This window comes from Harmonia axyridis, chromosome 4, assembly GCF_914767665.1.
Source record: "Harmonia axyridis chromosome 4, icHarAxyr1.1, whole genome shotgun sequence".
Lineage (NCBI taxonomy): Eukaryota > Metazoa > Arthropoda > Insecta > Coleoptera > Coccinellidae > Harmonia > Harmonia axyridis.
Window position 1 is genome coordinate 47130436 of NC_059504.1, and position 26697 is coordinate 47157132.

General features: G+C 36.3%; 1 protein-coding gene across 7 annotated transcripts in view; it reads left to right on the forward strand.

Annotated features, from left to right (window-relative positions):
- LOC123679192 (whirlin) overlaps positions 1–21936 on the forward strand; it is a 210712-nt gene extending 188776 nt beyond the window's left edge. For 5 of the 7 annotated variants that reach the window (XM_045616624.1, XM_045616626.1, XM_045616627.1 and 2 more), the window contains 2 exons: positions 18837–19091; positions 20694–21936. In XM_045616624.1, the coding sequence (XP_045472580.1) occupies positions 18837–19091; positions 20694–20915 (477 nt within the window). In that variant the 3' untranslated portion in view covers positions 20916–21936. The remainder of the gene's footprint in view (positions 1–18836; positions 19092–20693) is intronic. The other 2 variants (XM_045616630.1, XM_045616631.1) reach the window with 1 other exon arrangement.
- The last annotated feature ends 4761 nt before the right edge of the window (positions 21937–26697 follow it).

The window sequence follows — 26697 nt, forward strand, 5'->3', positions numbered from 1 at the left end:
CCACGAAATTATCTGCAATAGCTTCATTGTGGTTATGAAAAAAAAATGTTTCTCGAAACTTTACCACCCTGTATCTCAAGAGTTAGTGAGTTTACGACATACGTTCTTAAAAAGGTTTTTTTCATAATGGCTCCAAGAATTGCCCCCTCAATATTACCAATAAGTAATAATAATGACATCCTTTATAAAAATAAACTAAATTTTTCATATGGAAATATTGATCAATTATGTAGGTCCTTTCATGATGAAATAGCCGTTTTTTTCCTTTTCAAACCAAAAAATGGCCGATAAAGACAGTTTCACCTTCCTCATTATCATCACCATACCATCACAGTTTTCATATCTAGATGTTGTAGCTTTGTAATCGTCACCGTTTTAAGCAGACACCAAATCTTCATCCACTGCTCACAAAATCACACCACAGGCGCGATCTTTAACCAAAAGGTCCGTCACGGTATCAAGGAGATACTTTCCTGGTCCACACAGCATGGGGCATGTTTTAGTTATTTTTTTTAATTGACATTAGTTGGCACAAGTGAACTTTAAAACGAGAAAGAATTACAGCAAATCACCCTGTATAATTGGCCGTGATTTCCTGCCAAAAGGATTCGAATACGCACAATAACGATTCATCTCGTTCAGATCCCTGTAGATCCAATTATAGATAGGTACTTCTTTGTTATTTTATGTAGTTGGCTATTTTAACGTAGGAGAAAGGTAAGAAGAGATGCGATGCTTAGAATTATTCTCCGTAGAGATTTATGGTTCGATAAAACTGGCTTTTGAAGTAATAAAAATGACAATAAATAAAATGTATTGTATAAATCTGTACATCATCTGTATTAATTTTTTTCTTTGAATCGATACAAAGTAGGTAATGTAATAACTTGCATATTTCTTTAGGTATCTCGCTTAACGCAGCATTGAAATCTCCATGAAGATCAATTATGCCTCCAAAAGAACTAATTCATAAATTTAACAATTTTGGTTAATTTATTTATTTTCATATCGTGAAGAACTCTCGAAAGTTCTTAGTTCTGTTTTTTTTTTTCTAATTTGATTAGTTGCGGCGATTTGTTTCCACTCATTTTCAATCGGAAAACGAAAAATGAAAATATATTGACATTATTCAGTATATTGCTTAGATAGATCGATATCACATCTATAATCAAAACTTAAATTCTTTCCATTTTCTGATATTAGCGATTCCACATTCTGCTACCCAAACTTTGTTTATTTCGAGTCAAAATTCGGACACTCTAGCTCTAATCGATCAGAAGTGTCGAAAATTAGGTGTTACCAGTGGCGTGGTTTCGAAATCCACAAGGATTAATGTGATTAATACAAGGTTAGGTAGGTACTCCAGTTCAAATTCGTTGTCCAGCTGGTACATTGGATGCTGGAGACATCATCATCAAGATCAATTTGAGAATCGATTTGCTGATAAGGGTAAGATTTTTTTATTCTTGCTAGTTTGGGTGAATTTATTCTTCAGATTGTATTGGGTTTCATAGAAATTTGACCATGAGTAGTCGACTACTTATTTTATATACTGGGTGTTAACAAAGTACAAAAGTTTTAAAGGAGTGAATCCATGTTGAAAATTAAAGAGGGGTTTTCATGTCAACAAAAGCCTATCAGGCAAGTCCTCAAAAAGCTCCACTTATTCAAAATGAAAAAAAAACAATTTTTTTGTAATTGCTGAATTTTTCTCAAATTTTTGTGTAATCTCTTGAGGGAGTGAACCTTTATTCCATTTTGAAATTTTCAATAATGTTGTTGCTAGCGTTTCGATTGATTTCTGCATTATTTCATTGTTAATCTATTTTTACTGGTGGTTTGGTGATAGTAAACCAATATGCAGTAAATTTCGTTCACAAAATTCACAATGAAATGATATGGAAAGATTTACTTAAACCTCACGTCATAAGCGAAAGTCATAACACCTGTAAGGGTTGCTATAATTAGAAAGAAAAAAAGAGTCATAATCCATATTAAACCTGGACAAAAAGTCCTCCAAATGGTATACTGATGGATCAAAATACGAAAGAGGCTGAGGTATTAGTGTATAAGGATCTTGAAATGTACATCTCCAAAACCCTGGGAACTGAGCTCTCTATTTAACAAACTGAGACACTAGCTGACTATAGGCGCACCCAAAAGTTTCTTGAAAGAAACCTCAAATGCATGGGCGCATATATCATTACAGCTAGCCAGGCTTCGCTGAGGTCCTTGTAATCACACAGCCAGGTTTCTTTGCTAACATAGGAGTTTTTTAATACCATATAAAACAACTGTCCAGAGGCAATGAACTAACTGTACTGAAGGTACCGGAGCATTGTGGTATTGATGGAAATGAAAAAGCCTATGAACTTGCAGAAAGGGAATCAAGATTGACACCTATTGAGTCCTTATGTGGGCTTGGAAAATACCAATACAAGTCAGCGGTCCAACAATGGGAGAGGGGCAATAGGAAAACCCTCTGAAGGAATATTCAGGGTCTTGCTCAGGCAAAGAAATTTGTTGTGCTTTAACTGACCTATACCAATAAGCTCCTGAAGCTGCCACAAGTTGAGATTCGGGTAATGGTGGGACTGATGACAGGCACTGTGGATGCAAATATATTATGTACCACATGGTAAACTCAGCAATTGAGATTTGCAACTCTGTGCAACTGAGGTAGAAAGAGCTGAACAAATAGTGTGAAAATGTTCTGGGTTAACTGGCCTAAGAATGACACATATGGGAAAGTCAGTCCTGGATACTCACAAAGTACCAGACTAGGCTGCTAATGATGTTGTCAGTTTTGTTAACAGTACATTAAACCTAGAGTTTGTTGCTGAAATAAGTTCTTGATTTTTGGAAATAGTAAACGTAATAAAATACTACAAAGAAGCGTCATTTGGCCTATGCAATATTTCATTTGATACTATATCAGTTGGAAATGCAATCCAATAAGTGAAAACGTTTGTTGTTTCCTATATTAAAAAGTGTGAAGAATGAGTATCATCTTTTTTATTTAAAAAAAAATCACTAGAGGGTCGAGTTATTGAGTATGTAATTATTTGATTTCATTTATTTTCATAAGTTATTATGAATAATAATCAATCAATATTCAATAATAAGGCAAGCATTTTTTCGTCCTCACCTTTCATTTTAATGGAATTTTCATATTATCCGAAATCTGATATGACAGACTTGTGTCTCGCTCACTCGCTGACAGTTCTCACCATCAGTACAAAGGACCTCGGTGTGAATGAAATCAATGAGACTGCTCGATGAATTTGCATAATTAATTATCCTCAACTGCATTGGCCTTTCGAATGCAATGATCTGTGAAGAAAGGTTTTCCCATTTCATCTTCGAGAGTAAAAGCGAACAGATGTTGCATAGGGTAATTCACCGTCTAATGTCCGTCGAAAAATTTCTTGGACATGAAAGTACAGTAAAATACTGTGAATCGTTACTTTTACTTGTTAGACCCCTGCCTGATAGGAATGGTGAGTATCGATATTTTAGTATATTTGTTATGGACTTCATCAGGATTGAATGGACAGTAAATTATCGATAAAAATGATCATTTTACCGGATATTAGATACTTAAGGGGTTATTGAGAATCTCGTATGGTTTGCTCCAAAAGTCAACGACTGAACATGCGACCCGAAAATATCGATATAGAAATTGTCAATGAAATATTTGATTGATTTATTAATCATTCAATCATTCAATTAATTTAACTTACTTATTAAATTATCAAGTGTTGAGCCAAATTTTTACTAGTCCCAAACTAAGTTGATTTTGAATAAACTTATTAGTTTCTGAGTTTGAATGTTGTATGTGTTGCTTTTTTCTGATAGTCATAGATGCTAATAATTGTTTTCCAATAATCAAGTGAATGTCATGATAGGATGAAATTGATTTGATTTAATGAATGGTGATTTATAATTTAAATTTTACTCATTGTCATTATACAGCGTGGCTCATTCTCAGATGTGAATGAAGGTTTCAAAAACGAGTCAAGAAAGCTTTTTTTCTTTTTCTGGCCTTCAAATATTAGGCCAATTGAAAAGTCTCCGGTCTGATGCACAGATGGCGGTGCTAGTATTAAATTCATATGATTTTTAGTAAGTACTGACCTTCAAACGGTTAGTTTGTGAGATATCGCGTTGTGAGTGTAGCTACTTTTGTTATTTGAAAAAAGATGGACAAAGATGAATGTGTGCTGATAAAATATTGCTTTTCGAAGGAAAAAAATAGATTTGAAGCAAAATCTTGGCTTGATGAAGAGTTTCTGGGGTCTGCACCTGCAGGCAAATCAACCATCATCGATTTGTATGCTAATTTTAAACGTGGAGAAATGAGCACCGAAGACGGCGAATGCAGTGGACGCCCAAAAGAGGCTGTCACCGACGAAAAAATCAAAAAGTTCACAAAATAATATTTAAATTCCGTAAAGTGAAGTTGATGGAGATAGCAGACATTGTGAAGATATCATCTGAACGTGTACATCATATCTTTCACGAGACCTTCAACAGCGATTATTATATAGCGTTATTGGATTGTTTAAAGGATAAAACGGCCCCATTTGAAGAAAAATAAGGTGCTGTTTCATCAAGACCGTGCGCCATGTCACAAATCAATGAAAACAATGGCAAAACTGCATGAATTCGGCTTCGAATAGCTTCTGCATCCACCGTATCCGCCAGATCTGGCCCTCAGCGACTTTTTCCTGTTCTCAGACCTCAAAAGAAGGCTCGCTGGAAAGAAATTTAGCGCCAATGAAGAAGTAATCGCCGTAAATGAGGGCTATTTTGAAAGCAAATCGAACTACATATGTGGTATCGAAAAAGTTGGAAGTTGGCTGTATCGTCCTCGAAGGCAAATATGTTGAATAATAAAATCGAATTTTGCCAAAAAATATGTTTTACTATAGTAGACCGGGAACTTTTCAATTGGCCTGTTAGTACTCCTATAATTCCATAATTTTTTGTGGTAAATTCCGAAGGACTAATTTATTTTTTTTTAATTCGAGTCAATATACTGTTTTCGACTTAAAAGCTTTTTTATGATTGAATATCAAAAGTACAAGGAGTACCATTTGGAAGCACTTGAAATAAAATATATTTCAAGAGAAATCCATTGATGTTTATTTCATTACTAAGAGGAAGGTATGCCATTAACGATTGAAAACAATATCAGCCAAAGGGCTGCCACGGCTACGGTTGAAATACCAAATCCTTTTCATGACCAATTCGCACATTTGCTGCTCTATGTCCTCGATAATTGAATAAGTTCTATCTTTATGGTCTTGCATATCTCTTTTGGTAAGAATTGGCATAGACCAAAAAAAAAGCCTAAAGGTGTTAAATCACAAGATCTTGTTGGCCAATTGTGATCACCTCTTCGAAAATAACACGAACAGAAAACTTTTCTAATCGAGAAAGGATTGCTCCAAAAAGAAACAAAACCAAAATTGATAATTCTTCGAAAACTCCAGGACGCTATCGTTCAATTGAAACACAACCATAGAACCCATAACTTCTCAATAGAGCCTTCCATCATGCTCGCCTACTCAACAGAGCCCACGTTGCCGTTGTTAACTGCTTATCTCGCGAGCGAACATCCCTAGAAACGGATGAGAACGGAAACTCTTCTTTTTCAAAAAGTATTAACGACTGTGTCATTTCTCAATTTGCATAATGTAATAGTAAACGTAATATATAATTGGTGGTCTTGATTTCATGGCGATATTCATCTGAAAGTGAAAAGTATACTACTTTCGCGTTTGGAAAACTCCTACGGCTGGAAGACGATAGACAGGGCCGTAGTTGGCTATTTGAGGTATTTTCCCATTGATTGAAATTAGGTATTGTTGATGATTTTCATAGTTCGGAGTATGAAAGGTGATTTATTGACAATTAAACTAGCGAATGCCGGACAAACTTCACAACAAATACTCGTAGTAATATAAGAAGAAATATGAGTGAACCAAATTGATACGTTATGGTTGATTTCATCAATTAATTATTTGTTCTTTGCCATTATATTGATGAATCAAGATGAGACATCTGAGACAACAATCATTATTCGTCATTTATCTATTTCCATTTCAATTTGGAAAAATTGAAATGAAGAAGGTGATCACAATATTCAATTGAAATTTTGGTAGTGGAAAACCCTTTATTTAGGATACGTACACTGTACGTTTTATGAATCCTCTGCTTCATAATAATAATGAATGTATTTGTGGCCATCGACATTCAGCCAATCTGCTTCATATTATCCATTTATTTTATTTTCAAAATTTTAGATAAGAACTTAGAACTTAGAACTTCTTTCTCTTTTGCAGTCAGGCTATTAGCCTTTTACTGCTCCATCTCAATATAATTCACCTCTGGTGAGCTATTTTGATTCTGCTATAGCAGGTGACAATATGCCTCTCAGAAAGTTTGTGTAATCATTACACAATCTCTGTGCCAGTGAGGTTTTGGCTTTAACACACACTTCCTAGGGAAGTGCCATCTTCGGTCGTTTGTGTTTTCTAGGAGCTTTTTCGTGGTAGTTGCAATTTTTCCTTATTAGAGGGTTTGTGTGATTTTCCATTTTGATGAAGGTCTTCACGCTCAGATCTTTTAGATGGTCGTCTAGGAATTTTAGATAGGTAGACTGTAGTTGCTTCTTATCAGGGCCGTCGCCAGGAGCGGCAAACTGGACATTTTGCCGGGGCGCCAAATTGTAGAGGCGCAGTCAGTTGATAAAACTAGACTTTTTGCGCCTTTAAAAACTCCATCGTCTTTTTACTATAGACTTGTAAATAGAGCGTCGTACTTTCAGCAATGCAGGGTGTTTTTTGATGAAATCGACAAAACGTCGCCTCGTTTGATAAATTTGATAAAGTGATTTCAAGTTAAAAAATACGATTTCATATGAATGTGAAAAGATGCCTGAGAATTATAACTGAGGCTTCTTTGAAGAAAATTCATATAAATTAGGTAAGGGGGTGGCGAAATTTTAATCTGCTGGGGCGCCAAAATGTCTTTCGGTGGCCCTGCTTCTTGTAAAGCTCTATACCATTCCCGATATTCTTGATATCTCCTTTTGTTCTTGTCATCAATGATCATTCAGTGGCTATTGAAAATCTAAAAAACTGTCCCTCAGAAATAATTCAAAACACATGAAGTTGTCTTTGATACTTTTCTCCCAAAGATTGTTTTGGTAACATAGTTAACTCATTTAAAATCACTCATATCATGCTCAACAGCTTCTAGCAATTTAGGATTGTATAATGGGTAAAATCCGGTACTGCCACCTCCGCGTACCTAGTTGATACTTTTTCAGGGCAGCTTCGAAAGTCAACGTTTAAATCCTGTTGCCGCACAATGAAACATGTTTATCAATGAATTTACTTCATGGGAGAAGCAGTGAGTTGTACGCAGATTAGCATATCGTAAAGTTACTGCGAAAGTATATCATTGGTAGTACGAGTACGTCCAGCGGAAAATATATCATTGCCCTTCATAATAAAAATTGGAATTCTTCTTAATCTATCTAATTAAAGACAGAGGCGCGACCTATGGGTTTAATATCGGCTTTTCTTCGGGAATTTATATTATTAGAGAGATATTCTTGACAGATAAACGATATTTACTAATTATTTTCTTTCAATATTCAAAGGAAGTGCAGTCATTGATGCCTGAACATAATCGATATGATGGAAAACATAATTGACTGTTGAAATCTATTCATGAAAAATAATAATGGTAATAATCAGGATAAAAGGTTTTCCAATGAGAGGTTCCATTTTGAATAGCCCACTATCTGAGTAGTTTGCACTGCTGAAGCTGTTATCTTTTGATATATGACAAGTAAAAACTACGCCATTACTAAAAATGGAAGGATATGGAATGGATATGAAATTGTGTAAATATCTTTTAATTGCGAAGTGATATATCACTTCAAAATTGAGAAATATTTCAATTTTATCTCAATTATCTATTTCAACGATGAATTTCGAAATGTTTTCAATATCATTGAATTACCAATTTTTTCAAAACACTACTTTAAAATAATTGTCATTTATCGATTTCCTATTTCCTAATATTTCCAATTATTGATATTTGAAATTTTCAAATTTATATACAATAGAACATTTACATTTTTTTTTGAAAAACTCCAAAGAGATTGTATGTATTTTTTCATCAGAATGTTTTTTACGAAATTCGAGGCTTTATTGTTGAAATAAGTAACCAGTAAGTTATAAGTAAAAATATGTATAACCAGTTTTTTACTGGTTCGCTGGCCACTACTTTCTCCCATCTTTCGGGCAGCGCAAATGAATCCCGCTTTGAAAAAACTGGTCATCTTTTGAAGCAATCCAATTTTTCACTTCTTCATAAGGAGTGCTGGTCAGCCAGGCTGTGTGCCATTGATCGAAACAAGTGATATTCCGACGGAGCAACGTTTGGAGAATACGTCGAGTGTGGTAGGACTTCTCATTTCAACGTTTCCAAGTTTTAAACAATTTTGCAACACGGGGGTCAAGCTTTGTCATGCTTTAAAATCACTGTATCATGACTATCGTTGTATTTTGGCCGTTCGTTTCTCAATGCTCGGCTCAATCGCATTCATTGCGTTCGATAACGATCGCCGGTGATTGTTGGAGTCCGTTTTTACAACTCATAATACACTACGCCGAGCTGATCCAACCAAATACTGAGCATAACCTTGGAACCGTGAATATTCGGTTTGGCCGTCGACGTGGTAGCATGGACGGGATATCCCATGATTTTCTGCGCTTGGGCTTATCGTAATGAACCCATTTTTCGTCTCCAGTCACAATGCGATGCAGAAAGCACTACTATCTATGCCTTGCAATCAGCTGTTCACAAGCAAACAAACGCCGTTCAACATCTCTCGGCTTCAATTTGAGTCTTGATCAATTAATGCTTTTAGTTCTGCATCTTCGAACCGCCAGGCTGGTCTTCGAAGTCGAAATCACCGTTCTTGAAGCGTTGAAACCACTCTCGGCACGTTCTTCCACTAACAGTGGCCTCATCATAGGTATTTGAGAGCATTCGATGATACTTACCCCCGGTTTCTGAAAGACTGATGAAATCTTTGATCGACTAAAACAACATTCAACTTGACAGAGATGTCAAATCCATTTGGGTTTATGAAATGTTCTTCAGTGTAAAATTAAACTAATCTATGTCCGTTTGGATTTGACATGTAATAACCCTATTCAAACTAAATTTCCTTTAAAATGCATTTCAGAAACCCAAAACGACGTTCGACGTACAATTCACGTGTTAACTATGTTCAAATAAATGAAGTTAACCTTACTTTCAGCAACTCAAATGACGCTTGACCACAGAATTGACAGCTGTTAAGTTGATTTTGACGTTGAATGACCTTTGAGAAAACGAGAGTTAGCCGCAGATTTTATCATATTAAAGCAGTCAATCAAAACCTCCCGCAAATGACTAGAATTTGGCTCGTAAGCTGGCATGTTTAATTGAGAATAACTTTATGATGCAGTCACAAATCGTCTAATATTTCGATGGCGTTATGTTAACGATCTATTTATTCCGACTACCACTTTCCGCTACAGCCATCTATTGTAAAACGGCGATTGCAAAGTTGTACTCCGATGAAAATTCAGAAAATTATGAAATTCATCATTGAAATAATTGAGACACAAACCTCTCAATTTTCAAACTGATGTAAAACAAAAACTATAACATTTTTCGTGGAAAAAATCAGTAAGTTCAATCTTAATTTCCATATGAAAATGTCTTCCAAAAACTGAAAGAATTGATCAGGCGATTTCCGCACAGAATCAAAATGAATCTGCATTGAAGAACACCTAGTGAGATAGGTAGTGTACACCCTCAATTCCTCAAAACCAAGAAGGCATTCGTCCCTCTATTTATATACCCATGGGACGTGACCCGGACCCTAAATAACTGGTTCATAGAACTATTAATTTCTTGAACACAGTTCTCGAATACCACCGCTGTACTATTAATGCCATTTTACACGAACCCGGGACTGATAGGACATGCAAAATAGCTAGAGCGAAATAGAAACGAGGATCTTAGAAATGTAATAGATATTTATGTGAAAGATGTTCCATGTTTACTGTTGGGATTCCTAGTTCGAGTTCAGAGTGGAACTGGACATGGTAATGAGGTAGATTCGTGTCTTCCGAAGTGAAGCTGTTCGAAAAAAACTGCATGTTTTACATATTTTCTCATATCTTGCAGAAAATCTCAGCTCATTCGTGGAAAGTTCATGCTGAATGTCATAAGATGGATGAGAATCGTAATTCATAGAATATCAGAACTAGCACTCAGCTGGAAAGATGAGGAAAGCACGTGAATTAGAAGCTTTTGAGCGCTCGACATTCATGTCATGCCTTTACGCCTTTCAAGATCATACAACTGTATATAAGGGTTCTCCAGTAAGAGGTTACATTTTTAATAGCCCGCTATCAGGCCAGTTGTAACTTTTGAAGATGTCATCTTTCGATATAAATAATAATAATAATGATGTTATTCATGCCAATACAAGTGTTTACATATAACGGGTGTTTTTTTTTCGAGGTATATAACTTTAAGTTGGCATTACTGTTCATAATGGCGACCGATTTAACAGCTGTCAAATGATTTATTCTCAGTTTGGTTTGGCAATTCATCATGAATAGACTCACGCCTGAACAATGCTTGCAAATAGTGCAATTTCATTTCGAAAATAATGGTTCTGTGCGCAATACGTATCGCGCACTACGTCCATTAGCGATGAAGCGCACTTCTGGTTGAATGGCTACATCAACAAACAAAACTGCCGCATTTGGAGTGAAGCTAATCCTCAAGTGTATGTCGAAACACCGTTACATCCAGAAAAACTGACTGTTTGGTGCGCTTTATGGGCTGGTGGAATCATTGGTCCGTACTTCTTCAAAAACGATAATGGCCAGAACGTTACAGTCAATAGTGATCAGTATAGAGCCATGATTTCTAACTTTTTCATTCCTGAATTAAACAACCATGATGTCCAGGAGCTGTGGTTCCAACAAGACGGCGCAACATGTCTCACAGCTCGTGCCACAATCGATTTATTGAAAGACACGTTTGGTGACCTCCTAATTTCACGTTTTGGACCTGTGAATTGGCCTCCAAGATCTAGTGATTTAACACCGCTAGACTACTTTCTGTTGGGCTATGTAAAGTCATTGGTCTATGCGGATAAGCCACAAACCCATGACCATTTGGAAGACAACATTCGCCGTGTTATTGCCAATATACGGCCACAAATGTTGGAAAAAGTCATCGAAATTGGACGTTCAGATTGGACTACATCTGAGCCAGCCGTGGCGGTTATATGCCAGAAATCATATTTAAAATGTTATGCCACAAGATTATCTTGCGGATAAATAAAATTCATGTCAATCGAATAATCCATCGTTGTTTTATTGCAATTTAAAGTTCTATAGCTCTAAAAAAAACACCCTATACAATAATTCATCTGTCATTGAGTTTTCAAGTTTTACAAAAATCGGTCCTAAATTAGCCAAAACAATGAGGAAAACTGCAAACGAATTAAGTGAACAGTTAGTTGTGCCATTTACGTTTAATCAATGATTCATTGGATTGTTGTATACCACGAGGTTTCGTTATTGAAAAAAAATACGTTTCTGGAAGATCCAGTATTAGCTCGTTCACTGCGTTTCACTTCATTATTCATCAGAGACGTATTGAATTCTAAGTGGAAATGCTTGTCGATTTGAGTGGAGCTATAACTCGGAGATTTCTTCGATTTTTATTTATCTGCAGGGATAACTGCACCATTTCAATTTAAGAGAACTAAAACAAGTATCATACTTTCTATGTTTTGACAACCAAAAAGTGTATATTAACAATATGAGTATCAAATTGCTTAACCTCGTATTTTGGAATGTTAAGTTCATCTTAAGACACTGAAGGTTTAATAAATGGTACTTTTTTTTATATGATTTCAGATAAAAAAAAAGGTGATGAGAAACCCAAAAAAAATGTTATAAAATTTGGTGAAGAACGAGAAAACATTTTCTGGCTATTCTCTTCTTTTACCAATTGTTAAAGCCATTTTTTTGGTTTTCCTATCAAATTTATTGTACTCCAATTCCATTCCAATTCTCCAATTCATATAAATACTCTGTACCATTTGTAGATCTTTCAGTGTCTGAAAATGAAATTGAAATAATTACGTGTTTACGTAAATGACATTCTCATATTGTTGATTTCAAACAACAAAGAATGTCAATATATAATCTCAGTATTAGCAGAAGAAATGTAAACGGGACATCATACATTTAAACGTATGATACAAGAGCACAGGCCACAGATAAAAACCTCAACAAAAACTCTGTCTCCCCGTATAGGTGCAATGACTGGTTTGTGTATTTGTTTACAGAATAAGCTGACGTATTCATATTGAAGGCTTCCTCTTCATCCAAACCAAAATCTTCTCCATCCTTTCTCTTCACCAAAGTGTGACGATTTTATGATTGAATCTGAAAACAAAAATGAAAAGAACTAGAAAGGAATAGGTACTAAATGTTAGTTTCCATTAAATTGATGAGAAGTTACCTACCCATTCTATAAAAGACTCTGAAACTGAATGGATAGCTTGGAAACCACCATGAAATTTATAAATTGGACAAGTATTCACCAAGTGGTCAATGGTTTCTTCTACACCACACTCACATAGTAAGCTTTCAATACAATGCCATTTGAAGAGCATAGTATGACAACGACCATGAACAGTCGATTTAAAATACACCAAATTTTCCTAGGGAGATAGAAACCTAGAACTTTCTCTGAAGGGACAACGATTAGACTTTTGTTGAAGACTTCACAAGAACTCCATTCTGAACGGCAAATTTCCTTGTCACTTTCATTAGATTCAAGAAAGGTATTAATCCATAAAGGCTTGCGTGACTTTAATCAGGCAGTTCTAGTATCTTAGAAGTAAGATAGAATTGGAAATAAGTTCGGGTGGAAAAGAATTTTTTTACCAAACATTAACGACTGAAATAGTTCAATATTTAAGAGACCAAATCAGCAGTTATTCAATAAGAAAACAGAAACAATTCTTGAGACACTCTTCTACTTCGAGTTAATTCTGAAACTTCCCAATGATGCAGCTTGAAGCTTTCGCCTTCTCTCGAAGATAAGAATTCGAAAAAGCAATTACAAGCAGCATACCCACAAAAAGTCCACCATCATTCTCTTCTCCGATGTTTCAAGGCTAGGTAATAGAAAAAATATCCCATTCGCAAATAAGCTTACCCTCATCTCGATATACCGAAGAGGTGTGCACAATGCAGGTTCAAACAGGTTCACGACAACCATACGTGCATTGTTCCTCTTAGCAGGAACATTATCCGGATTCATCAGGTGTAAAATGAGTAACTTCAGAGATTGCTTCGCAGATAAAGCTCAACAACAATAATTGCTTTAGAGATATACTCTCGCTAATGATACACCGTAAAGTATGGGAATGACAGTAACAATTATTGAATAATTCTCCCTCCTTTGGTGCAGCTTGTGTGAATCGTTCTGGGATTATTGTTATTTTGAAGGGTTTTCTTTGGTCGGGCGTTTCTCTGAGCACAACTGAAATATGACTCAGATAAATAACGTATGCGATATCTAAGTAATGAATGTGCCCACATGGGGCTTAGAGTTTACAACTACTACACTAGGAATGTATTTGCATATACATAGGTATAGTCTTTGTTCCAGTAGCCGATTCAGTGTTTCCTGGTTGGGATATTTTTTCCTTTTAATATTTCATAAAATTCATCCTTCTAGATATGCAAATTCTGCAAACAATACGGACTCATTCTCATTAATGAATTATACAGAGTAAGTTGGGAGGAACTCCAGGTACACGTTAAAATAATTAAAAAAGAAACCATATGTTCTTATTCGATACTCATTTGTTTTCAATATATAGCGTCATTACAAACAAAAAATTTCCTACATCAACATGTTTTTAATTATAGCGTTGGTTTCAACAAATGTTGAAAAATACCGTCATTAACCTCTAAACACATTCTTCTTCGTTTGCGACGGGCTCTTTTGGTCTTTTAAGTAGTTCATGTCTTTCTTTGAGAAACACTGCCACATTTCTAATTCGTCAAATTAGAGCCCGCGAGTATAGACTTTCACTTTATGTTCTTCCTTTTCAAACCAGCCCCCAAACAATAGTCCAAGGGTGTGGGGCCTGTAGATCTTGGAGGCCAACTAATCGGTCCATCGCGACCAATCCATAGTCCTAAAAACTAATATTCTAAATTTGGAACGCCTCAAAACACTTACACTGTGACACATGCCAGAACAACAAAAAGAACCAAACAATCGGTACTCTCAGCATTTGTGATAAGAAACGGTAAATTATTCGGAACATTTTAGTTACACTATCATTTGAAAACAAAGGAGAATTGGATAAAATTATTTTTATGTGTACAATACACACCTGAATTTTAGTGCGTTCCTCCCGACTCTGTATATCTGTCATTGGCGTAACGAAGGAGAGGGTTTATTGGCGATATAACCCCCTATTGAACAGAAGAAATAAACAATTGTAAGTAACAATAAAAAAAATTTATAAAAAATTTAAATATTTTACTGTTTCAAAGGAGAGGTATACGGTATACCTGGAGGTCTCCAGTGACGTGCACCTCCATCTTCACTTGCGGTAATCGTAAATTTACGAGACATGTCATTGTTTGCATCTGGTATATGGCTATATTTTCCAAATTTCGAACATTCTCTACCATCACTTCATATACACTGCTCAACAATTGATAGGGATCACTTACTTGTTCTAAATTTATTTCTGAAATATTCGCTCCAAGATTATAAATTTAGTCAGATATCAGAGTATTTTCAGTTGATAATATGGTCACCTGAGAAAAGAATGAAAAAATGGAAAGTTGGAGAGAAAAAAATACTTTATTAGGAACACTCAAAATTCTGTGTTTGAATAACATAAAAATTTTATGATGAAACCACAAGAAGGCTGAAGTTTCGGTTAAGCTAGTACCTAGTGGGTTCCCCACGAGCTCGTCTCAAGCATTCTACCGTACGAGGCATACCTTCGATCAAACGATTTATAAAATTTTGGATAAAATTCGTCCAAATATCCCGTAAAGCGTTAGAAAGGTCCTCCAGGTTATTGATCGGTTGTTCTAAGGTTGACAATTATCTAGACATCTCAGACCAGACATGTTCGATGCAATTTATGTCTGGAGAGCGAGCTGGCCAGTCCATCCTATCAATAGCATGAGTTTCTAGCGCTTCATTAATCAAACGACTACGGTGTGGACGGGCATTATCGTCAATTAAAATGAAATTCTCGCCCACGGCAGCCACAAACGGAACAATTATGGGTTCAATAATCATATCGTGATATCTCTGGCTGGTCATGGTGGTGTTCTGCAGAACAACCAACTCTGTGCGTTGGTTCAAACAAATGCCTCCCCATACACATATAGAACCTCCGCCAAAAGCTGTTGTGGGTACCATAAACTGTTCTGCATACCTTCGACCTCTTTCCCTCCAAGCAAGAATACGTCCATCGGAGTTGACCAAACGAAATCTAGACTCATCCGTAAATAAACATCGGCTCCAATCTTCAAGTGTCCAATTGCGGTGCTCCGCAGCCCATTGCCGTCGATGAACCCGGTGTTCCCTATTCAAACGGGGATGTTGTACCCTCCTACGTGCTCTCAAACCACGAACATGTAGTCGTCGTCTTACAGTCTGGTTCGAAATTAGAACTCCTGTTGCAACTCTCAGTGATCTATTGAGCCGCGACGCCGGGTAAGTGGGATTTCTCCTAGCATTGAGGATCAAAAGACGATCTTGGGCAGCTGTTCTACTGCGCTGCCGACCTCCCCCATGAACATAAGCTACTGAGTCGTTTTGGATGAACCTATTCCAAGCCCGACTCACGACACTTTGCGAAACATTCAACCGCCGGGACACTTCTCGCTGGGACAAACCTTCCTGTATCCACCGTATGATTTGGTCCAGTTGCACAGGAGCCAAACGTCTTCACGGCATGACTGATAAGCTGATATTGTTCTCATGTCTTCAATTATTGTCACCTTATGTGTTCGAACGAGAGAAAAAAACAGATTTAAAAACAAATACCACATTGCTTTTCACTCCACCTGTAACAGCCTACAGATAATAATCGATTTTGTGAACAAGAGCCTATGAAGTGAGGAAGACTTTGATATAATCAACTCAAAACATCTTACTTTTTCCTTAGAGAACATATAATGTACAGATATTCACGAGATAACTTGAAAAAAATACAAATGAAGAGAAGTTCATAAGTGATCCCTAGCAATTGTTGATCAGTGTAGTTCCTGATAACGACAAGCACTAATGTCGTCAGCCTCCACAAGAAATCTGTTAACTTCAATGGTAAAAACATCCGATTTTCTAGATTTACACCTATCATTTTTTCTCTTTAAAAAATCTCTGAGTTTTGGAAATTTCGAAATATTCTCTTCAAGAAACACCATTGACTCAATGTGGAATATTAGCACCTCAAACTTGCTAGCGACTTCATTACAAGGACGTAGAAATGGGGGGTTACTGGGAGTAATTACCCCCCCTCAAGATTTCCAAAATATGAAATTTGAGTAATCACGAAGAGACAAAGAACGACAATTTTTCCATTAAATGAACCAATAATCATTTTACTTTCCTTTGATTTATGGGTTTATTTCAAGATACGAGCTCGTCTATGTCCGAGGTTTATTATTTTCCTTTATCTATGCGCTTTCTCGGCATCGTCCCATATTTGCCATTTGCGATTTTCGTCATCGGATACACTAGCCCGTTGTTTTTGGTTTTTTGTATCATTCTCATCACATCATTTCAATAATGTAGTTATCACAGAACTGAACTGAATAATTCGCCCTAAAAATCGTCTGGTCTGTATTATGCAATTCATTGGCTTAGGTTTAACTTGTCAAATGATGAATAGCTTCCCAGATATCGGGCTATACAAATCTCTTCCTTATGGAACTTTGGGAGATACACTTTCATATTATTCTTGATTATTGGGAACAAATGACTTTTCCGAAAACTTAAACGCGTTGGCAAAAAAATCTGTTTACCTATGTAACATCAACAATGAATATTTTCGTGAAAAATTGATGAATTTCTGTTTGTGTTGTCCCAGGATCGTAACTTTTAACTTCTCCAAGTTTGGCATCTATCAAACAACCTCGATAACCTCAAGTTTTCAAAAATTCAACATCTAAACTGACAATATCTCCCACAACAGTCAGAACTGGCGAGTTTATGATGAATACATCCATCAAACGGCTGTCTATACAATTAATCTTCCAGTGAATAAGAACTGAATGCCTCACCGGTTATTGATGGTTCTTGAAAAGCTGCCTCATTATTTACACTAGGAATAATAATGTTATTTATCCGAACTGTGATGTTGTCTTGGTGATGAATTGAAATGTATCGAATATGCATAGAGTGTCACGCCATTGAACGAAGAACTTAAACTATGCAGGGTAATTCACATATACGCCCATAAAATGATCTGCAAGATGTGGAAATTTAATTTCCCCCCCCCCAAATTCATTCGGTTCAAAGGCGGAGAGGATTATTGGGGACATAGATTAAAAGAAATAAGAAAAAATTGTAACAATTGGAAAAAACAAAATAAAAATTGAAAGATTTTGCTTTTCAAAGTGGGATTGACAACCTAAAGGGTTAACTCTGATTAAGCCACTGAGTCGGTTTACTCGATTTTCTAATGTTCAAAAAGTTAGAAATTGATACGGTACTAAAAACAACTTTCTATATATTTTTTTTTATTTAAAGCTCATTATTTTCTCCTCTTACCATAAATGTAAGAACTGAGTTGATGAACTGTGTTGCTAGCTTTGCTCTAAATGAAGTGTTTTCCAATAGAAAGTATACAATCAAAAATGGTTTTTCACAAACTATCTCTCTTGTGTCATTCATTATCGCAAATAAATTCCTCGCAAACAATGGAAAAAATTGTCGTATTTATTTTCAACCGATAACTTAACTAATCGACTGTCTATCAAGCCACAGCGCTATCTTGTTGTCATCCACACTCAGCCATTTAAAGAGAACCCTCGTTTATTCGATACGTACCACGCAGATGTTTTGATTGTTGCACTGTTCCACTGGACCATAAGTTTTTTTTGGAAAAACGTTGAATATCCTATCTTTCTGAATGTATTTTCCAAACCTGTAGATCTTTATACATATTGCTGATCTTCAAGAGCTCAATGGGTGATCGATTGGTGAAACAACTAAGAGAAGTTTTTTCAATTTCAATGAGGACTTAATTTTATGAACAATACAGTTCTTTGAATAAAGCAGGTGGTCAGAAAAACAATTAAATTTCTTTTGTTTTATCAATATTCAATTTTTATATTTTATTTACGTATGTCTATTGTCTTGCAGGTGGGTTTCTGTTGGATAATTAATTATTATTATTATATAACAAACTGAATTACTTGAATTCTCTGGATATCTGGCAAAAGATGATCGAGGATTTTTTCTAAAAAAATTTTACTTTGTCTTCCGCCTAGTTTAATCGATAAATAATGAAATGAATATAGTGAACTCGAATGCATCAATGTATTTCAATAGTTTTTTTGGTATAACTCCATGAAAAATTCACGGAGAGAATTTCTAGCATCGATCGCATCTCTTCTTGCTAGCCACCCTTTAAAAATCTCATTTTAGATATCCCTGCTGTTATTTTACAGGAACTGGCACACAAGCTGTCTCGTAGTTTCGACTTGAAGAGCGAGCAAGGCATGATCGAAGGAGGCGAGATGAGAAGGCACCAGTCAATGCAAAGATTGTCCGGTACCGAGGCTCCAAGAGAACCTGCCAGGGTTGTCCTGGACGAAGAGGGAAACCTGAGAGTGACCGTCAGAAAGACGAAACCCATTTTAGGTATTGCCATAGAGGGTGGAGCGAATACCAAGCATCCCTTGCCTAGGATAATAAATATCAATGTGAGTTATACTTTTCTAATGAATATGCTTGATCATTCAATCTCTTTTGCAATTAGCTTTTTACTGGTCCATCTCAATATATCACTACTTGGGGAGTAATGAGTCCTGCTCTAGCAGGACCGGCAATATGCAGCATTATTTTTGCGTTGGCTAGCGATGGCGTGGAATTCCGTTTGGCGAGTCATTTCCGAGCCGAGTTACGAGGTGCGCCCCCTTCCAGAGGTTTGGTGTTTCGTTCCGAAATCGGTGGTCAGTTGGGCTGCCCAAGCCACACCCTCTCACACCATCGTGAGAGGTGACCCTGTTGCAACAGCATGACCCCTTTAAACCTGCCGGGGCCGAAGTAGTGTGGCACGAAAACCCATAGCGCCATCTGTGAGCAGACAGTCACTACACCGTCACCAGGTGATTCAGTGTTTCTCCCTCCTCCCCGCAGAATCTGCACTCGTCGTTGTCTGCTATAATCATTCTTATTAGGTACTTCCTGAGGAGGACAATGCCCTTTGTGGAATTTAGTGAGGAGAAGTTCCTTGAAGATCCCTAAATTTCTTATATCAAAGTTTTAATGAAATTTTTTGGAATAATTCAACCCACAGGAAAATTCCTCCAAAATTCCTCTTTCTGTTTTTCCTTCTGCTGAAATACTCTCTTCTCGTAGTTATAAAAAAAAATGTGAGTCCTCATCGCCACCATTTTTTTCATAAGAATCCCATTAACCTATGAACCGTTGAGTTTTTACCCAAGGTATATATTGCCGAAATTGTCATCAAAAAGCTATCTAATGATGCAATAATATACTAGATGTGCCATTTGAAATAAGGAAGTAGTAGTCTGTTTCCGGTATAACCGGAAGTTGTAGAGATCTAAAAATATTTTAGGGAGAAAGATCATTGTCTCAAACCCCAATATGAAAATTTTTAACTCAAAACTATGATTAGTTCTCCATAAACGTCTAATAGGCCATCTCGGTGAATCACCCTGTATAATGTGAACAATAACGCAGGAATCTGACTGAGAGTGTCCTCTCTGAAGATAGCATTCAGTCAACTTCTGTTCTAAACTTCCGAGAGTATAGGTAATAGGCTGCAAGTTGAACAATGGGTGCAGTTCTCAGTTTGCTTTCTTTAGTTGGATTTGCCACATGGATCACAGAACTTTAAACAATGGAAGCAACCAAATATGAGCTATAGACAATGTGATAGAGCCGAAAATAGCACCAAAAGATCCATAGCTGCAGCTAGGAGCCAGACCACTTTCCATTTGAAGAAGTTGATGTTCGTACCAAGCGAGTTCTATCATAACTCAACTACTTTTGAATGCACCGTTCCTCCCATATATGGGTATTTCAGATAAATTTTCCGTAAGCCTTATACATGTTTTCTGCGCTTTAGCAAACGAAATTATATTCGAATTCAAAATTCAAGGCAGGTTTTTCATGCGATCCCTTTATTAAAAAAAAATAAGTGATTATGAGAGTGAATAAGACAGTTATACCATCTCAATAAATAGGACATTTGCTTCAAACAAGCTTCTGAAAGAATTCCCATTTGATAAATAATAATTATTATCGTTATCATCAATTAATATTTTTTCTTTTTACAGGAAAATGGCGCAGCGTATTCAGCTGGTGGTCTCGAGGTGGGACAGCTCATCCTCCAGGTGGACGGCACTCGGGTGGAAGGGCTGCAGCACCAGGACGTGGCCAGACTCATAGCCGAGTCGTTCGCGAGAAGAGACAGGGAAGATATAGAGTTTTTGGTGGTGGAGGCCAAGAAGAGCAACATGGAACCGAAACCCACTGCGCTGATATTCTTGGAAGCTTAGCATTTGCTCAGCCTCCCCCCTAGCGACCCGCCAGGGCCGATTATCTAGTTCACCGACACCAAAAACGTCTTTCTACACTACTACATATCATGTAATATAATGAAGAAATTTTCGCTGGGGCTTTCTTAACGTGGCAGCAATGCGGAAAATGCTCAGCTCTGTTCTAATAGATGTAGTAGGAAGTGCGTTCATTCTGTCCATAAATCGTCGCGGTGTTACAGCTTTTTCTTCAGGTGTTCCGAAATTAGCGAAAAAAATTTGGATAGGGAATTATTATTTTTTGAAATAATAGTTTTACGGCTTGCAGACAAATTTTCAACTCTGGAAAAAGTACCTCCCGGACGGGATTCGAACCCGCAACCTCCGATTCACTAGTCCGTCGCTCTACCAACTGAGCTAACGAGGAAATTGAATATTTTCCGCAACGAGGAACCACTAATCCCAGAATTGAGTGTTAGTAGGTAATATCTTACGAAACTGTATAACAATTCGCAAGGATTCTGAACTAGATGTCAGTAATCAAATAACGTCAGTGATCATCCTAGTTTGAAGAGTTGAAAATTTGTCTGCACGCCGTAAAACCATTTTCTTATATTTATCTCACACACGTTACAATGTCTTTCGTATTATTTTTCAATCGCTTCCAAAACGTCCTTCGATGTTGTTCAATGCCTAGTCGCTATTGGTGTTTGTTTTCTAAGTCACCATCGCGTATATCTCTTGAACTAATGGTGTTTCTTCGTTCCTTCCATCCAGGTTTTATTGGTCGTTTCCGTCTTTTACCTTGAGGGAACCGTTCCAACTTTTTATGATAGTCTTGTTTCACATTTTCATACCATCTCATCTGCGATGTTAAAATTTCCTCTACTAATGTTCTTTCTCTTCTCATCTTGGTCCAGATAATCTCATTTCATATTGCCTCTAACCTAGATATCCTCGCCGACCTCTTCAATGCACCCATTTCTGTTGCTAGCAGTCTCCTGTCATTCTCTGTCAATCTTCAAGTTTCAGCTACATAGAACAGATTGCTCTTGATGATCGCATCGTAAATACTATTTTTTTAAATTTTCTTATTTCTCAAATCCATAATACGCTATTCAAGAACTTAATATTTCTGGCCCTCACTAGTCTTGATTGTATTTCTTTGTTATCTCTTTCATTCTTACCATATGTTACCTGGGAATTCTAAAATCAAAATTAGTGCGATAACTTCATAAAAACATACTGAACAAGTAAAATTACGTCGAACATTTTGACTCATATACTCCAATCAATTCGATTTTTTATTGAAATTCCGAAAAAATCAAAATTATATTGAATATGAGAGGGATCATCAACAACTTTTTGTTAGCAATGATTTTGCCTGAAAACTTGTTGAATTTCAAAGTCATCTATATAAAATTCTGGTGTTCCGCAGGGATCAATTCTAGCACCAACACTATTTCTACTTCACATCAATGATCTGTTGGGAGCAACTTCATGTCCAATACACAGTTTTGCGGATGATAGTACCCTCCATACCGCCTTCTCTTCCAGGGCGCCAATACCAGCCCACCAAATCAGTAACGAACGAGGAAGAAATGTTAATAACATAAATATACACTTGGCAATAATTCTTGAATGGGGATCCAATAACTTGGTGGAATTCAATGCAGACAAAACTCAAATATGTCTTTTCTCTAGAAAGGCCGATCTCAGAATGCCCAACATAAGCTTGTCAGGAGTAACTGTGCCTTTGAAGTCATCCATCTCGATGCTTGGTATCACTATCAGCAATAACCTTTCTTGGGAAGATCACGTGAGATCAATTGCCAAAAGTGCATCCCAAAAACTTGGTTTTCTGTTTCGTGCTAGGAGCTATTTCACTTCCAGTCAGCTACTTATGATTTATAAGGCACAGATCCGACCTGTCCTGGAATACTGTTCCCATGTTTGGAGTGGGGCACCTAAGCATGTTCTGAAACTGCTGGATTCTGTCCAAAAAAGGGCAATTCGTCTCATCGGTGATGCCTCGCTTTCAAACTCGCTCATCACTTTGGAACAACGTAGAAAAGTTAGCGATCTGTCTCCATTTTATAGATATTTTCATGGGCTATGCTCTTCTGAAATATCAACAATCGTTTCTCCTTTGGCAGTCTCTTCGAGGTTAACCCGTCAAGTTCAGTCTTCACACCCCTTTGTGGTCGCGTTGGAGACCTGCAGAACATCTCTTTTCAAAGACTCGTTCATCCAACGAACAGCAAGGCTCTGGAACACATTGCCTAGGGAGGTGTTCCCCGAGGCATATAACCTTCATAAATTCAAGAAGAAGACCAATTCCTACCTTTTTTCCCTTGGTTCTCACGATGAACATTACAGGATATCTCCTTTCGTGGGAACCAGAACATAAAAAAAAAGTATATCATAGAAATAACACTATAATTGCAACTCGATAAAATGAACCATTTTCGAGTCATTCCAGTTGAAAAATTTCCCATCATCTCATCACATGACAATATGGAAATTGTGCTCAAGATGAGATACCCTCTTGTGATTATCAGGGAAATATTGCAGAAATTATTTAAGATGTCACAGGAAATGTAGCTGAAAATTGAAATATTTTGACTGCTTTGTGGGAAGGAAAACACACAGGTACTCTTAATTGTTATACAGGGTGTTAACATATAAGTGCAAAAGTTTAAAGAGGTGAATCATTATCGATAATCAAAGGGGTCTTTCATGTAAACAAATTATTTCAGGTATTTCCTTGAAAAGTTACACGATTCCAAAAGTGGAAAGAAAAACTTTTTTTTTGAAATTGCAGAGAATTTGTCGAATAGCATTCTGAGAGCATGTTTTAGCGAAGCAGTTGTACAAACAAGACGTTCGCACTCAGTTCGTAACACCCTGTATAACAATTGAGAATATGTGTATTATCCTACTCACATAGGTGTCGAAATATTTTTGTATATTTCATTCCAATTTTTAGGTACATTTTGTATGACATTAGAAAACATTGCTATGTACTTCTTCAACACATCGAATTTGGGGTTTTCAAATATTTTTCTCATAATTACATCTAGATATCTCATATTTAGCACAATTTCCATATTTCCCTTTGCCATGGAATATAAGGAAGTTTTTTTTAACTCGTCTCAATTTGTTTATAAAGGAGGAGCCTGCTAGGATATATGTGATGTCAGATGTTCCTTCGAGAAATATTTTTCGAATATGAATGATTTGAACTCTATATTTTTGATCAAAGAATACGGAAATTAATTTTTGATGACCACTAATTCTGAGTTTACATTTTGTATGTAGTCCTGACCTCTGAATATTTTATTTTCTTCTTTCGGAACACAAAAGGAAAAGTGTGAAGTTAATTCTTATGTTTCGAATACCATAAAAACAAAATACTTCTCCTATAACCATAATAAAAAGGTAACCAGTAGATATCATTCGGAAAGTTTTCTTCCTCAAGCCTATGTAAGTTTTTGAAGTGTCTTGGATTGAGCTAAAAACAGAACATTACATCTTTGTTAAACCGAATATGACAAGTATGTCATTTTCATCATTTTCTTCAGAAATTTTGTATGTCGACATATATACAGCTTCAGACACACTAATACCATACAGCAATATCTTTTGGTGTCTTCTCGATGTTTTATTGCAGTGGCGACGCTAAAGAGGGCCAGAGGATGGCCGAACACCCCCTAAATTTTGATTGTTCCCCTGAAATATCTCATGAGCAAAAAAATAGAATATAAATTCAACGTAAACAAGATGGAACTGAAAATCTTAAAACCCCTTTAAAATATCCTGGCCTCTCCTTGGCCCCCCCTATTCTTGAAAGCGGGCGTCGCTTTGTTTATTGTGATTCTCTCCTCATACAAATATGTTTTTTTTTTGTCTTTAGGTAGATGTTGCAGCATCTAACAGTTATTTTGGCTTGACAATGGTCGAAAAGAGAAAATTCGAAACATATTCCTAAATTATATTTCACCCGGTGAGAAAGATACAATAAAACAACGATAGAATCCAAAATATACAGCTGTATCGTATCAGTGTAAAAAACGTTCGTATAAAGGGTGTTTCAAATTAAGTCGGCACCATTGCTAACTCCGTTATTATTGATGCTACGGTGTCGGTTAAATGGGCGAACTAGTAGCTTTTTAAGTGGTGTTCTCGATGCCGAGAAAAAAAATTGACAGTCGTGTTGTCATAATATTTCATAAAATTATATTTTTTCAATGGAACACCCTATATCTTTTCATGCATTTCGATTCGTAATAACATTTTCAACAACAAAGCTCGTTTGACTTTTTTTCGTAAAGGTGAAAATAAGACAGTTGTATTAATAGGAATCATTTATAACAAACGGATTTGATAAAGCGCTATAAAATATCGAGTAAATGGTCAAAAACACCGCCTTCTTGTTGAACACATATTTGGGCCCTTCTTTTGACACTATTGATTCACAAAATGAATGCGGCTAGCGGAATGGCTTTAAGATGGAAATTATCGTTTTGTCTATTAATATCAATAGCTTAGTGGTGTCGATTGAGTGGTGCTACATGATGATCACAGGTTTCACGAGTTCACATCCCAGCTCACTTTTTTCTTTTCACTGTCTCATTTTGCTATTATTAACAAAATATTGTCATTCGTATAAGTACAAAAAATGGTTGTTTGGACAATCATGAGGTTTATTCGCCAAAACAAATAAATTTTTTGTACTGGTGAAAGAATAGTTATTTATAATACAAGTGCAGAAGGCATTGATATTCTTCCACGAGTTCAAAATTCAAAAACGAGCCACGAAGTGGCGAGTTTTGGAATGAACGAGTGGTAGAATGAGCCTTCTATACGAGTATTATACATTATTTTCTCTAATTCATTGCATTTTCATTGAAATTAATGAAATATTTCCATAAATGTAATTTAGTGATTTTTGCATTGAAAAATGTTGGTTGGCAGAACTGATTTCTTTAAGGCAAATTGATGAATTGACAGATAAAGCCGTGGCGGAAAGTTCGGAGTACCAACATAGAATAATGAAATATAACCATGAAAACTGTGCGTTTCTGATATATTCTCGCACGATTTTGTTCTACAAGATGTGGAAGAATAAACGGAATAACCACAGAATTAGAGAAATAAATATTTCAAAATAAGTCGCTCATTTTCCACTTTAGGAAGAAAGGTGATATGAGCTTTGTTGTTGAGAATGTTATTACGAATGAAAAAATATAGGGTGTTCCATTGAAAAAAATATCATTTTATGAAATATTTTGACAACGCGACTGTCATTTTTTTTCGGCATCGAGAAGTAAACAGTGAATAGACCACTAAAAATGCTGCTAGTTTGTCCATTTAACCGACATCGTAGCATCAATAATAACGGAGTTAGCTATGGTGCCGACTTAATTTGAAACACCCTGTATACTAGTGTCTAAAAAATCAAATATGAAATCAATGACGTGTACTTAAGAGCTTTTGAGCACTTGGTATTCACAATATTCATTTCTGATAGCAAAAGGCATTTCAATTATGTATTTCAAACATGGCGTTTCAAGAATTCATCGTGCTTTTCGGAACACTGTACCTAGAATTAAAACAAGTAGACTTTACCTAAACTTCCAATGTTCAACCGAAGTCGATTGAAATTGCACAGAATGGAAGCACTATTTGTAGATTTAATATAATATGCATCACACCATTGTATTTAAACATCAAGAATCGTAATTTTGAACACTTGTTATTCCTGTTGTGTACAGCTTATATAAATCGCTTCAATCAGTTA